This window comes from Pteropus alecto, unplaced genomic scaffold (assembly GCF_000325575.1).
Source record: "Pteropus alecto unplaced genomic scaffold, ASM32557v1 scaffold146, whole genome shotgun sequence".
Lineage (NCBI taxonomy): Eukaryota > Metazoa > Chordata > Mammalia > Chiroptera > Pteropodidae > Pteropus > Pteropus alecto.
In genome coordinates, this window is record NW_006442107.1 from 27,272,631 (window position 1) to 27,289,425 (window position 16,795).

At 35.3% G+C, this 16,795-nt stretch overlaps 1 protein-coding gene and 1 pseudogene across 3 annotated transcripts in view; both read right to left on the minus strand.

Annotated features, from left to right (window-relative positions):
• METTL4 (methyltransferase like 4) overlaps nucleotides 1–16,795 on the minus strand; it is a 37,023-nt gene that overhangs the window by 17,600 nt on the left and 2,628 nt on the right. For all 3 annotated transcript variants that reach the window (XM_015595722.2, XM_006920049.3, XM_006920050.3), the window contains exon 3: nucleotides 15,068–15,130. In XM_015595722.2, coding sequence (XP_015451208.1) covers nucleotides 15,068–15,130 — 63 coding nt within the window. The remainder of the gene's footprint in view (nucleotides 1–15,067; nucleotides 15,131–16,795) is intronic.
• LOC102893107 lies at nucleotides 416–1,832 on the minus strand (annotated as a pseudogene).

The following is a 16,795-nucleotide window of genomic DNA, read 5'->3' on the forward strand; positions in this document are numbered from 1 at the left end:
CTGCGTGAACATGAATTTCCAAAACGAAGGCATCTACTACATTTTGCTGATTCTGAAACACTGTTGCTGGGAAGAGCACAGAAAACTAGAAGATGCCTTTCAGATAAAAAATTTAAGGTGGTTATCAGAGTGTAAGGAAGGGAGGAGGTTGACAGGGTAAAGAGGATCAAATATGTGGTGACGGAAAGAAATCTAACTGTGGGAGATGAACACACAGCATAAACATATATATGCCTTACTGTTAAAGTGTACAGCTGAAACTTATTGGATTTCAATGTCGCCATAAAAAATAATAAATAATTTTAAAAAAAAAAGAAATTTAAGTACAGGCGAACCAATGCAGCAAAGCACTTTTAAGTTCAAGTTATGATATATAAGCACAGAGACTCTACTTTCAAGCACTACATTTTTAAAATAATTGTTTAATGAGGAAGAGAGCCTAGTGATTGAAAGAAAAATTGAGCCACTGACTGAGAACAAGGAAAACTAATTCAGACCAAAGGAAATAATGCAAAAACCTTGGCATCAAACAGACCAGGAATCAAATCCTGACTCTGCCATCTCCCACTGGTGTAATCTTTAGCAAGTAACAACTCTGACTCAGAGTTTCTTCCTATACAGAATGAGGATCATAAGGCTCACCTCACAGGGAGCTGGGAGAATTCAATGAGAAATCAGGTACAAAATGCCCAGCATGGTGCCCAAATGATGGTAGGTGCTCAATAAACATTAGTTCCCTCCCACTAACTCCCATGCCATTTTTATCAGTAAGCATCATGAAAGGGTTTGGAAACTGCTAAAATGCATTTCCTTGCGTCTGGATTCTCAAATTTATCAGTCTATTTACAAGCAGATTCTCTGAGATAAGCCTTAGATACAAAGGCCTAAGATCTGGTGAGAAACCTGACTTGGATCACTGTGGACATCTGGTTCCCAGGCCAATGCCTAAAAAGCCTGTCTAGGCCCAGAATGCGGCATGAGTGGCCAAGAAACAGCCAGAAACTAGGGCAGCCAAAAAGGGGAAGGATTATTTGATCTTCAGCTCTTGTCCTTCAACTGTGTAGTGCCAACAGATGAGCCCAATTGGGTCCTGCAGCCTGGCACTGGCCATTGTCACCACAGTCATTGGCAGCAATCTGTCTTGGCTCAAGTGTAGGGGGTGGTAGATGTCAATCTTCTTGGTCGCTGTTGTGCCTACATGACTCTTGTTATCAAATTTGGAACACTTGTTAAAAGGGTTACTGAGCTGCAGAGCGCACTGCTCCAGGCATACAGGTAATATTGACCGCATTCCAGAACTTGGAGGTTTCTCTGAGGCACTTTTTTTTCAAACAGTGCTTTTAATTCCTCCGCTGATTGCTTAGAATTTCTTTCTTTCCACTGAATATTTTTGCATTTGATCTAGTTTTGTCTCCTTTCAGAGTAACTCCAAATTTTGAGCTATATTTGAGCATCTTCTAATACCAACACCCCAGAGGTAATATCAACTGAATGGGCATATACATAGCCCTGAGTCTCACCACTGCTTCCCTGAATTTCTGACCCACTGTCTCCAGTCATCAAATGAAGATGAACCTTCTCTAAGTCAACATCATGATGAATGAGAACAATCTCACACATTCCTATGTCATCACCGGTCACATGTGACTATAGAATATGAGCTAAAATGATAGTTAGATTTGTCCAAGAAGGCCATCCTTTCTGTGGGCCAGTTTCCTTAACTCATTTTCCATTTGCCCGGAGAATATTCGCTGGCAGCACTTGCGGCTACAGCGTTTGAAATAATTTGTGGATACAGTCCTCGTCTTACCCCCAAAGTTTGTCACAAACTATCTTGCTTTAATTATTATTTTCGCATCACTGCAGTATATCGATAGTCTTTGGGAACAAACGACATCATTCTATTTATAGCATTCTGTTTTTAGTAGTGGTATGTCCACTTACAAAATATAGTTAATTCTCTATTGCTGAAAATGTCAAATCCTAGAAAATGCATAGCATTCCTACGCATGATGTTAACATCATTCTCAAAGAGTTATTAGCCGAAATTCATTTGATGAATCCGATATATGTATACATTTGTTACATTAGGATTAGAGATAAGTTCTATTTAGAAATAACTCCAAAACAGTTTTTATATTTTATTTTCACATTGAAAACCAGTCAGATTTGCTTCAGCCTCAAAGAGCGTGTTTATGTAAAATAAAATTAATGCTGGCAGTGAGCTGCATTTTTTTCTAAATGAGAAATGGGTTAAAAGACTATTTTATCCTCTTCATATTGATTCACAGGCTCACCTACTTTTGCCATTATCAGTGATTCTCTACCTTGAATCACTTTACTTTTCTAAGCTTCAGTTTCAGCATTGGCAAGATGGGAACACAACATAATATCCTTGTTCTAACAACTGGGTTTGAATCCTGGCTCTGTATGGTACCGGCTGTGTAATTTATCCAGAATCTTCCTAATCTGAAGCTGTTGCCTCACTACGGGCCAGGTTGGCCCTGGGACAAATTCTTTAGGGAGAACCCAGCTTCCTCACTCCTCTCAGCCCCTATCCCGAGGTCCATACTCTCAGAATCCTCAGGGACTGGTGCTCCTCTCAGCCAGCTCAGCTGCCATTTTCCAGGATCACCTTCATGCGCCTGTTGCTCACCGCTACCCATTGGCTGAGCAGCACCCCTGTTGCCCCCTAAGTCACGCCACAACCCAGATGTCTAAAGAAGAAAATTTCTTACAAGGCTTTCAGACCTTGGATGGATGTCAAGCAATGCAGAACAGTGGTCCCTAAAAAAGGAGAAACAAATGATTTCTCTAGATTACTGCTTTGAGAAAGTTTCCAGGCAGTAACACATGGAATAAAACTCATTCAGAATCCAACAGCCTCTCTGAGTTGAAGAATAGAGCTGGGTGTCTGCAAAAGCCAAGTAGCTACAGTTTGCAGGGCAGGATACCAGAGAGAAGAGAACTGAATAGACAAAGAGATCTTGAAAGTTGCACAGGGTTAAGTCTCCAGCTGAGCAGTGAACAGCACATACATGTGATGAAACTACCTAATGTCAGGGAAATAACCAGATGAAATGGTCAGAGAGAACAATCCCCAGAGCTCACACAGAACTAGGAACATTTAGTGCTCCATCTGGCCATAATGGAAAGGTAATTCACAGGGCATCAAACAGACGACTCAGAAGAGTATTTGCCTCAGTAACTGGGAAAAAAAACAGCTCTAGACTAAAGTCTGCTCTGGTCTTAACTAAAAAAGCTTAAAGGAAATCTCAAAAAGGTCAACCAGTTTCAAAGTTAACTATGTCCAAAAACAAAGTTCAAGAATACGTATAGGAATGTGAAAATATCCAGTACTTAACAATTGAAATACCTTACAAAAAAAAATAAAAAATTAACAGGAATAGAAAGCAGAAAAATTCAGTACATTATAAAGGAAAAATCACTCAATGGAAACACACGGGAATGAATGACACAAATGACACAATTAGTAGGAAAAGGAGTAGATTTACTTGTAGCCCATTTAGAAAGATTAGAAAAGGGTATTAAAGCACTTATCATAACCATATTCATATGTTCAAAAATGTAAAGAAAAAATGAGCATGTTAAGAAAAGCCATGGAAACTATAAAAAAGACCAGATTGAGTATCTAGAGATAAAAACTACAATGTAGAAATGAAAACTACATTAGATTGGGTTAACAGATTAGATATTGATTAATGAACTTGAAAACAATGTAATAAAAGGAGGAGAAGGAGGAGGAGATAAAGGAGGATGAGGAGACTACATTAAAGAATATCCATAATCAAACTGCTGAAAAACAATGATAAAGAGAAAATGTTCAAAGCAGTGATAGACTTCCAACTCCACTTCCAACCAAGATGGAGTAAGAGGGACAACAGCTTTCAAGACAGTGGACATTAAGACTACAAAAGACAATGAAAAAGTTATAGGTAAGCCCTATGACTGTCCCCCACTAACTGCCTGGAAAATTTCCAGACCACAGAAAGGAGGAATCTGGGCAGAGCCTAGAAGAAATCCAGAGGAGAGGAGACAGAGCTGAGAATATGGGATGGCTAAGACCATTAGAGTTCACAGGACAGACTACCAGAGATAAAAGAGCTACACAGAGGGAGAACTATAGACCTGCAGGTAGTCACACTAGAGAAATTCCCTTAAGTAATGATCAGCTAAAGTGTGTGAAGGAACTACCCGCGGCCGGGAAAAGGACAACTGAAAAGGACTAGAAGAAACAGTGCCTGGAGCTCCTGCAGGACCAGGAACAGTGCCTGTTTCCAACATTCAGACTAGAAAACCTCATGATTTACAGGGCAATTGGGAGACAATTCACCACAAGTCTCTTTGAGCAGAGACAATGACAACTTTTGATCCAGAATAAATTTTCTAAGATATCTGTATAACATGGAAGATAGAGACTGTATCTCCCTCCAAGGCAGAGGGCAAATTTGTTTGCTGTTGAGGTTGAACAAATCTGCTTGCAACTCATTTAAAAGACTGGGGTTTCCTAAGTTTGGGGTTCTTTAGTTATGAATCAAATCTGCACGCACAGCATCCAATGAGGCTGCTTGGCCTTGTCCCCATGGGACCTGGAGTACAAGAAAAGTCTGTAAACAGAAAGCACATGCTTCCTGCTATGCAGGGAGCAATAAAATCCTTATTTTAATAAAATCTTAGATCTAAACTTGCTAACTTGCTAGCTTCCAAATAGGGTAAAAGCTCAGACTAGTCACAGTTCTTGACAGGGTATTGGGTAGATCTTGTGTGAGTAAACGAGAACATTAGCTTTAGACTAAACACTAGTCTAAACTCAACGAAAAAAAAAAAAAATCTACCCACCAATTGATAAACCAATTAAATAAAAAATCTAAAGACACAGAAGTTTTGAACAATACTACCAACCAACTTGATCTGACATTCACAGAACACTGTATCCAACGATTACATAATACATATTCAAAAAGAATATACAAAATGATATAACAAGAGCACACACATACAGTCACAATAATAACTCATATGCTGGAACATAAAACAAGGCTCGATAAATTTAAAAGGACTGAAATAATCAGAGTATATTCTTCTTATACCCCAACAGATTTAAGTTAGAAATAAATTACAAGACAGTATCAAGATAAACCTCAAATATCTTGGAACGAAATAGCATATTTCTAAATAATATATATGTTAAAATGAAATATCTGAAAGTGAATGAAAGTAAAAATATAAAATATGTCTCAAAATATGTGGAACACAACTAAAGCAGTGATTCGAAGGAAACCTACAGCTTTAAGTGCTTATATTAGAAAAGGAAAAAAATCTAAGTTCACTAACCTAAGGTTCAACTTTCTTGAGTTAGAAAAAGTAGAGCAAAGTAAACCAAAAGGAAGAAAATAATGAAGAGCAGATATTAACAAAATATAGAGCAAATACACAGTAAAGATTAACTAAAAGCTGGTTCTTTGAATACGCTTGGTGAAAATTCCAAGCTTCAAATCATGGCTTGGTCTTTCTGGTGATCATACTCTTCTAGGAGCCATCCAGGTTCCTACTGCTCTTAACACTTAGAAATGTACAAGAGTTTTAGAAGCCCTGTGTCAGGGACAGGGTTGAAGACAACGATTAGAACAAGAGATGCTCTTAGTGTTCTTATCTCTTAGGAAAATAGAAGGGTTTTAGGAACTCTGTGCCAGGAACCAGGGGCAGAGACCAATATATATATTTTCTGTTATCTCACATGTACCATTCCCACCAGCAATGCACAAGGGTTCCAATTTCTCCACATCCTTGTCATCGCTTGTTTTTCTTTTTTTTTTTTTAATAGCCATCCTGATAGGTATGAGTGATAATCTTATTGTGGTTTTGATTTGCATTTCCCTAATTATGTGTAATGTTGTGTAATGTTGAGGATCTTTTTATGTGCTTTCTGGCCATTTGTATATCTTCCTTGGAGAAATGTCTATTCATGTTCTTTGCTCATTTTAAAATTGGGTATTTTTTTTTTGTTCTTGAGTTTTTTAATATATTCTGGATATCAATTTCTTATCAGATACATGATTTGATATCAAGTATAACTTCATACCAATAAATTTGACAACTTGGATGAAAAGACAAATTTCTTGGAAAACATAACTTGCCAAAATTGACATAAGCAGAAACAGAAATCTTGAAAATCCTTGTTATCTATTACAATGAACCTAATTTTGTTACTAAAAACCTTCCCCAAATGGAAACTCCAGGCCTAGATGAATTACTGGTGAATTAACATCAAATATTCAAGACAGAAAAAACACTTATTCTATACACACTTCAACAAAGAATACATATGGATGTCAAATGGTATATGGAGATTCTCAACATTATTAGTCATTAGGGAAATGCAAATTAAAACCTCGATAAGATACTACCTTACACCTACTAGTATTCCTAAAATCAAAAACCTGATGACATCAATACCAGCAAGGATATGAAGCAAATGGAACTCATACATTGCTGGTGGGAAATGCAAAACAGTACAGCCACTCTGAAAAGCAATTTGGCATTTTTTTATAGAGTTAGACAAACAGTTACCAGCAATACCACTCCAACATAGAAATTTAAAACTCTATTACAAACACACTTAAGCAAATCTCCAGAAATGATATCATAATGAAATTTCATATCATGACAATTAAAACACAAGGTACCAGAACCAATGAAATTCTGTAGTGCCCAGAGAAAAATATATAACATTGAATACCTCCATCGATACAAAAAAAAAGAAGAAAAAAGAAATGAATTAAAACAACTTAGCCCAAATTCCAGAATTATGCTTAATGAGGAAATCATTTCCTCTAAGGAAGGAACAAGACAGGATAGATACTCTCACTAAAAGCATATTGTATTTTCCAGCCTATACAATTAGAAAAGAGAAATAAATTAGAGATATAAAAATTGGAAAGATGTAAGTAAAGCTATTACTATTTGCAGCAGTCATAATTATTACCTGGAAAACTCAAGAGATTCAATTCAAAAAAATACTGCAACTTAACAAGAAATTTGCAAAAACTTAATAAAATTTTACAGAACGACAAATAAATGTGAACAAATAGAAAGTCACATTCACGTTTTAGGGTAGAATCACCAACATCTTAAAGATGTCAATATTCCCCAAATTTAATTTATAAATTAACTTAATGTCATAAAAATTTCAATAGGATTTTTTTCTAACCAGACATTAAAACTGACCCTAAAATTTATATGTGAAAATAAAAAACAAACAAGCCAGTAAAATTCTGTAAACAAGAGCAAATGAGGAGAAAATGAGGTGGGGGGATAAGCGCTACAAATATTAAAACGTATTCATATTATAAAATCTCAAAAGAGGCAAATAAATAAAAAGACAAAAAATTAAATTACTTAACGTCCACCAATAAACTCAAATACGTATGTGAATTTAGGACATCTATCATCTCAAATCAGCAAGTAAAAACTCAATAAATGATGGTGAGACAAATGCATAGTCATCTGGAAAAAAACAAAGTTGAATCCATACATCACACTTTATACTGGGACAAAATCTAAATGGATCAAAAATATAAATGTGAAATAAACCCATAAACATTCTAGAGGAAAACATGAGAAAATTATTTTAAAGCCTTGAAGAAAGAATACCTTTCTAATTATGATTCAAAAATCTGGAAGTCATAAAGGAAAAAAAAATAAATTCAACTAAAAATAATATTGTCTGTGTGACAAAAACAAAACACAATTAAAATTCAAATGACAAACTGGGAAAAATATATTGCAATTTATATCAGAGCTAATTTCCCTAATATATAAAAAGTTTCTATAAATAAGAAAACCAACAATGCAATTTTTAAGTGTGCAAAGGAAACAAACTGCTCACATAAAAAAAATCACAATTGGATTTTAAACATATGTCAAATGTTTAACCACACTCATAAGTGAGATGTAAAATAAAACTATACTAAAATATTATTTTTACCTATCAGATTGGCAAAGGTCAAGATAATAATAACTATGATGGTAAGGATGTGGGAAAACAAGCAAAATCATACATTTCTACTGTGCTAATGAGATGATACAATCTCTGTTGAAACAATTTGGCATTATCTATCGAACTGTTCAAACCCTCTGACCAGCAACTTGACTTCCTAGAATTTTTCCTACAGATACACACATACATGTGGAAAAAGTGTGAAAGACACTGAGATAGAAAATAATTAGGTAAAATAAAAAAGGATACATATATGACTATGTATATACATATAGTCATATATGAGGAAACAGGTGATGGAGGGACAGGGATTAGACAAAGACTTTTCAATGCATATTTTTTGGACATTTTAAACTTTACCATATGAATGTATTATCTATTCAAAAATAAATACGATTAACATTAAATAAATTAAATAAAAAGTAAGTCTGATCATGTCACCTGTTTTCAATAGCTTCCCACTACCTTTAGAATTAAATCTGAATGTTGTAAGTTGGGCTTATAACACCTTACATGATCTGCTACTTATCTCTCCAGTTTCATCTCTAATCAGTCTCACCTTAACATTCCACAGTCCATCCATTCTGAACCTTTTTCAGTTCCGTAAGCAAGCTTTATTCCATCTTGCTTCTGAACTTAACCTAATGCTATTATTCTCTAAATCTATAATATTCTTCATTACCACTCCATATGATTAATGCCCACTGTAAGGACTCAGTTTAAACAACATTGCTGCCTCCATAAAGTTTTACTTGACATGGTCCTCAAGTCTGCATTAGACATCCACCCCATATACCCTCATAATATCCTAGAACTCTCCTAAAAAAAGTGCTTTTTACACTACATAGTAGTTTAGTTTGTGTCCCTCAAGAAGATAAGTTCTGTGATAGAAAGACTATATCTCAACCTCAGTTGAAGTCCTAGAGCTGAAACAGTGTTGGTTATACAGCTGGTATTCAATTATATTAATTTAATGAGTGAAATGAATGAAAAATGGATAAATAAATAAAGGAAGGAGACAGGAAGGAAAAGAGATGCATACATAGATTTAGTAAAAAAAATTATACAGCAAATTCTACTCCAGGATTTTCCTTAATATATGTTCCTTAAAGTCACCTACATATCTTAGCTTTTAACAGTCTTTCTATCAAACTTTTTAATAGTTCATTCCTGAACATTACATTATAGCAAAAAGATTCCAATTTCTATGAAATGTTTACTTATAATAAAATGGCCATAAATTACCTTTATTCAAATTTACTAGTAAAAAGACCTCTGAATTATATTTTGCAAATATTTTGACTTTTTAGAGTTTGATTACATTCTGTAGCATACAAATGTTTCATAATATATAGTTTTCATCAACGGTCGCAAGTATCTTACAATCTGAATACACATGAATTTAAGAAATTCTACCTAATTTCATTTAACATTTTACAGTAGAATTAATAATTTTCTTGTACAATATCAGATACTGGATTTTTGCATATTTCTACAGTTAGTCTTGTAAATGGCATTTCCAGACAATAGGTATATTTCCAAAATTAACAAAATACAATAGACTTTTGGTATTAAAGGATTTAGCATCTGTGTTTTCATTTATCCTCAATACATGTAAAATCCAATGTATTAATGAAAACCATAATGAGATACTGCTCCATACTCATTAGGATGGCTATTATTAAAAAAAATAGTAACATTAGGATTTTCCGATCAAGACGATGAAGTAAGTAAATGATGTGCTTGTATCCTCTCACAACCACATCAAAATTACAACTAAAATACAGAAAAACCACAATCAAGAATCACCTGTAGTCTAGCTGAACAAAAGTCCTACAACTATGGATATATAAAAGCCACTTTGAAACAGATAGGAGGGGTGGAGATGTGGAATGGGCTGGTCCCATACCCACGTTTGGCAGTTAAAAATTGGGAGGGATAGTTCTTGCCCCTGAGGAGGACCGAGGGGCCCCAGCACCACACCAGGCTCTCGAGACCAGGGTTCCAGTGCTGGGAAGATAAGTCCCCATAACTTCTGGCTGTGAAAACCAGCAGAGATTGTGGCTGAGTGAGACGAAGGGTTACTGGAGTACCAGGCACTCCTCTTAAAGGGCCCATACACGAATTTACTCTCTGAGAGACTCACTGAATCTGTGCTCCAGCACTGGGGCAACAGCTCAATAGCACCAGGGACATTCAGGGAGAAAATGAATTATCTGGCTTCAAGGCGAGGGTTGTAGGGGAAGTTTTTTCCCCAGACAGAAGCACTGGCAGAAGATATTGTTCCTTTGTTGAGCCCTCCCCTCTCCCAGCAGATGCAGGCAGGCACCATATCTGTGTCTCCATCAACCTGGTTAACACTGTTCACCCCGCCTTGGTGATTTCCTAAGACCATGCCTCACCCAACTGGCAGGCTCACCCAAGCTATCTCCAGTGGCTTTTCCATACAAACAGCCTGTCCTAACTCAGGCTGCAGACTTTCCTAAAATCTCTCAAAGGTTCGCAAACCCCAAACAAGCAGCATCTGGCCTCAGCATGGCCCGTACCTCTTGCTGAGCAGCCTCAAGCCCAGCAATGGCAGCAGCCAGCCTCGGTTCAAGGCTTGGCCTCTTCCAAGCACCTCCAAGCCCAGCAGAGGTGGTGGTCATCTGTAGATCGCTCTCTGGCTTGTGCCAGGTGGCCTCAGGCAAGACACAGGCAATAGCTGAACTTGGCTCAGTGGCTGGCTTCAAACCCTGCTGGAGCACCATCCAGCCACCTCCACAGACAACACACCAAAAGGGCAGATGGGGCAGGTACCAGAGACCTGCTAAAGTAAATTCTGCTCCATAGGATCAGCCCCTACACAATAGTCAGTCCTCATAACCAATCAGCCTACAGGTGACACCCTTTCGTTGACATGCAAACAGCAACCAAGGCTCAACTACAACAAGAAGACACACACAACCCACACAAGGAACACACACCTGGGGCTCCCAGCTCAGGGGACCATGGAGACTATGCCACTGGGCCCCACAAGACACCTACTATATAATGCCACTCTACCAAGACTGGGAGACATAGCAGCTCTACCTAACACGTAGAAACAAATAAGGGAGGCAGCCAAAATGGGAAGACAAAGAAAGTCCCAAACAAAAAAACAGAACAAAGCTCCAGAAAAAGAACTAAACAAAATGAAGACAAGCAATCTACCAGATACAGAGTTCAAAACACTGGTTATATAATGCTCAATGATCTCAGTGAGAACTTCGACAAAGAGATAGGACACATAAAAATGGAGATAGAAAACATTAAAAAAGAACCAGTCCAAAATGAAGACTACAATAACTAAAATAAAGAATACATTAGACGGAATTAACTATAGATTAGATGAAGCAGAGGATCAAATCAGCGATTTGGAAGATAAGGTAGCAGAAAACCCCCAATCAGAACAGCAAAAAGAAAAAAAAATACAAAAATATGAGGATAATTTAAGTGGCCTCTGAGATAACATCAAGTGTACCAACACTCACATTATAGGGTACCAGAAGGAGAGAGAGAGAGAGAGAGAGAGAGAGAGAGAGAAACTTATTGAAGAAATAATGACTGAAAACTTCCCTAACCCGATGAAGGAAATAGACATACAAGCCCAGGAAATGGAGAGAGTCCCAAACAAGATGAACCCAAAGAGGTCCACACCAAGACACAATTCCAAAGGTTAAAAACAAAGAATCTTAAAAGCAGCAAGAGAAAAGCAGTTAGTTACCTACAAGGGTGCTCCCATAAGACTGTCAGCTGATTTCTAAATAGAAACTTTGCAGGCCAGAAGAGACTGACACAAAATATTCAAAGTGATGAAAAGCAAGGACCTGCAACCAAGATTATTCTATCCAGCAAAGCTATCATTTAGACAAGAAAAAGCTTAAGGAGTTCATCAACACCAAACCAGTATTACAGAAACATTAGAGGGACTTCTTTAAGAAGAAGAAAAAATAAATAAATAATTTAAATAATAAAATGGCAAAAACTACATATCTATCAACAATTACCTCAAATGTAAATGGATTAAATGCTCCACTCAAAAGACATAGGGTGGTTGAATGAACAAGAAAACAAGACCCATACATATGCTGCCTATAAGAGACATTTCAGATTAAAAGCCTAACAGAAAGTAAATGATGGAAAAAGATATTTCATAAAAATGGAAACAAAAAAACTAGGGTAGCGATACTTAGAAAAAATAGACTTTAAAACAAAGGCTATAATATGAAAAGAAGCTCAACATCGCTAGCTATTAGGGAAATGCAAATCAAAACCACAATGAGATACCATCTCACACCTGTTAAAATAGCTATAATCAACAGGACAAGTAATAACAAATGTCGGAGAGGATGCAGAGAAAAAAGAACCCTCATACATTGCTAGTGGGACTGCAAACTGTTATAGCCACTATGGAAAACAGTATGGAGGTTCCTCAAAAAACTAAGAATCGATCTACCATATGATTCAGCAATCCCTCTACTGGGTATTTATCCCAAAGACTTGAAACCACATATCCAAAAAGATATTTGCACATCGACGTTCATAGCAGCATTATTCATAGTGGCCAGGACATGGAAGCAACTGAAGTGTCCTATGATAGATGATTGGCTAAAGAAGCTGTGGTACATATATACAATGGAATATTACTCAGCCATAAGAAGAGATGAAATACTGCCATTTGCGACAACCTGGATGGACCTCGAGATAACCGTGCTAAAAAGTTGAAAATCACATGAAAGCAACCAAGGAACAGGACAAAGAGGCTGAAAAAGCAACCAAGGAACAGGACAAAAGACTGAAAAAGTTGAAAATCACATGAAAGCAACCACGGAACAGGACAAAGAGGCTCAGAGACACGGACAATGGACTAGTGGTTCCCAGAGGGTAGGGGGTGGGGGAAATGGAAGAGGTAGATAGGGTAAAGGTGATCAAATATATGGTAGTTGAAGAAAACTAGACTCGGTGGTAATCGCACAACAGAATATATAGATGTGAAATTATAATGTACACCCAAAAATTATATGATTGTATTAACCAATGTTACCCAATAAACATAAAAAAATTAACATAAAAAAATAAATAAATAAAATAAAACAAAGGCTATAACAAGAGACATGGAAGGACCCAGTCGGTAATTCACTTCTGGGTATTTATCTGAAGAAACCCAAAATGCTATTTCAAAGGGACATATGCATCCATATGTTCACTGCAGCATTATTTACAATAGCCAAGATATGAAGGCAACCAGGGTGTACATCAATGGATGAATGGATAAAAAAGAGGTTGTACATATACGCAACTGACTATTAGTCCACCATAAAAAAGAATGAAATCTTGCCATCTGCAACATGAATGGACCTAGAGGGTACTGTGCTGAATGGAATAAGTCTGGCAGAGAAAGACAAATGCCACATGATCTCGCTTACATTTGGAATCTAAAGAACAAAATAAACATACAAAATAGAAACAAACTCATAGATACACAGAACATTTTGATGGTTGCCAGATGGGAGGGGATTGAGGGAATGGGTAAAAGGGAAAGAAATTAAGAAATAAAAATTGTTAGTTACAAAATAGTCATGGGGATATGAAGTATAGCATAAAGAATATATAGTTAATAATATTTGTAATAACTATGTATGGTGTCAGATGGGTACTAGATTTATGGGGTGATCACTTCATAAGTTATATAAATGTCTAATCACTATTTCGTACACCTAAAACTAATATAGTATTGTATATCAACTGTAATTGAAAAATAAAAATTTACCTAAAAAAACAAACTATAAAGTCGCTTAAATACAAAAAAAAAATAACAGCAATATTGGTGAGAATGTGCAGAAATTGGAAACTCTGTGCACTGTTGGTGGGCATATAAAATGGTACAGCTGCTTGGAAAACAGTTTTTCAATTCCTCAAAAAGTTAAATGTAAAGTTACTATATGATTCAGCAATTCCACTTCTGGGTATATAGCCGAAAGAATTGAAAGCAACATCTCAAATACATACTTGTACACGAATAAATACTCATAGCAGCACTATTCACAATTGCTAAAAGGTAGAAACCACCTAAATGAACAAATGAATGGATAAACAAAATATGTAACATACATACAATAAAATACTATTTAACCTTAAACAAGGAATGAAATTCTGATACCTGCTGCAACATAGATGAACCTTGTCAACATTATGCAGGTGAAATAAATCAGATACAAAAAGATAAATATTGCATGGTTCCACTTATGTGAAATACCTAGAACAGGCAAATTCATAAAGACAGAAAGTAGAATAGAGATTACCAGAGGCTAGGGGATAATGGGAATGGGGAGTTATTGCTTAATGTATAAAGATTCTATTTAGGATGATGAAAAAAGTTCTGGAAACCAATAGTAGTGATGATGGCACGATAGTGTGAACGTACTTAATGCCACTGAATTATACACCAAAAATGGTTAAAATGGTGATTTTGTTATGTTTATTTTACCACGAAAAGAAGGAAAAAAGTACATCCTACCATCACGTTAATTCAGCATTTCCAAAACTGTACTATCATCCCTTCTAAGCCAAATTATAACTCCACGTTTCCCATTTTAATGAAAGATGTTCTTTAGAGAATTAAACTTAAAAGTTGTGTACCCTCTGTTTCCTCTCATTTCTTTAACTTCTGGGTGATACTTAGTTTTAAATTCTAGAAATATATCCTTCACATTATTCATGCTTTCTTCTGCCACTATCTTAATAGGTCATTTTACCTATGAAAAGGCTTTTATAATATAAAATTTCTAAACTTAACCAATACAGCATAAGTTAACTTATGTTAAATTTATGAGTACATGAAGTTTTAATAAAAACTGTTTAAACTGTTCATTACTATAAAAGTAACAATAAATTATTCTACTATTAAATTCTAACCTTGATCAAAATGACTGCTTGATTTTTAAGAACGTTCTTATTTATATTGTCCACTGATTTATACTACTTCACATTAATCTTCCAATGTTTCGATGAACATTTATACTTTACCTTTGTATGATATTCCATAGCATCCAATTCACCTTGATTGAAAACAACACATCTTTTACGCTTCTAAAAAGTAAATTACAGGGAGACAATTACATTACCATCTATCACAATATTAATATTTGAAATACATTAGTATTATTTTTCTTTAGCACATATTGTGTATCTCAGTCTTTAAAAGGTATAATTGACTATTGAGGTCAAGCTCAATGCAAAGGGTATGGCCTACAGAGGTAAGCTTTCCCAACTAATATTATTATTATTATTATTATTATTACTACTACTACTACTACTACTACTACTATACTTATGGGTGATAAAAGATCACCTTGGCCTTATTAGTAAGAAACTGCACCAAATGATAAAATGTAGCACTGACATCCATCGAACACAAGGAAACTGTGACATTGTATAAACAATCACCAGTGCCATCTATCAGTTGAAGTACATGGTATAATTATTCTGAACATTCTTCATCTCTGAAGAAAGGAATCATCCATGTATTATTATTTTTAAAAAATTCCGATGTATTTTATTAAAAGCTGTTTATGACTGATCTGAGGGTTAGGTATAAATCAGGTGTACTAACACTGTTCTATATCTAACGCCACAGCAAAGAACATGCAAGACAGTGCAATACAGAGCACTGTACTTTTTATTGCTGAAACCTCGGTGCTTACAAGGTGGCAAACTCCTAGTAGATTAAAAATAAATGTTTGTTGGCTGAATAAATGGACTTAAGCTTAAATTAATTGTACAATTTGCTTTAGCATATCAGAAATAAGGTAGGTTTTTTTAAGATAAAATTGTTTACAAATGCTCAATATTTTTCCATAAAGTGAGAAATTTACCCAATATAAAAGTCTAAACATTAAAAGATAATGCCCATATTTAGTAAACTGTAAACTCCTTTACAAGAGCTTATTATTTTTCTGAATTAGTAATAGTAATGGTAAACTACCTATATAGTATTTTACTCAAACACTATACATTCTTTTGTACCTGACATATAGCAAGTAATCAATAAATATTTGTTAAAAGAGAAAAATATGTACAATAAAAAAATCAGAAGAATATTTTAATTACCATTTCAAGTACCTATAATAACGTAATAAATTATCTCTATTGCCTTCCTTATTCTAATTCTTAACATGCTTCTTATTTAATATCTTTCTTCCCCACTCTAAGACCCATGAGGGTAGATTGTATTTATCTCTTCTCTTCACGCTACGTACAACAGCACATAGAAAGATCTCAGACATTTACTGGATGAGTAATGAATGTTATTGCTATCACTAACAAAGAAAATGTTAATATAATCTCCCTGAAACGGACTTTATGTAATCACCTCTGAACACTTCAAAGACATAAAAAGTATTAAAGCATAATTAATTTGATCCTATATGGTGTTCTCAAAACTTTACTACAAGATTGCAGCAGTGTGTATGCAAACACGTATAAGAGCATATACATTTTCCATTGTGGCTTTCTATCACTAGAAAACTTTCAAAAATATCACCTTTCTTCCAAACTTTTATATATATAAATAGATATAGAGATATATCTTTCTCTATCTATCTAGAGGACATGTCTCTAAAATTCTCAAATCCATATATTGCAGATATATGGATTTTTTTCATAGATAGAAACATGTTTTTGAGCAAAAACAGGTATAAAAATATGTAATTAATAAAAATGCCTAAGCAGAAAGGATTTGTTTTTTTTTGTTTC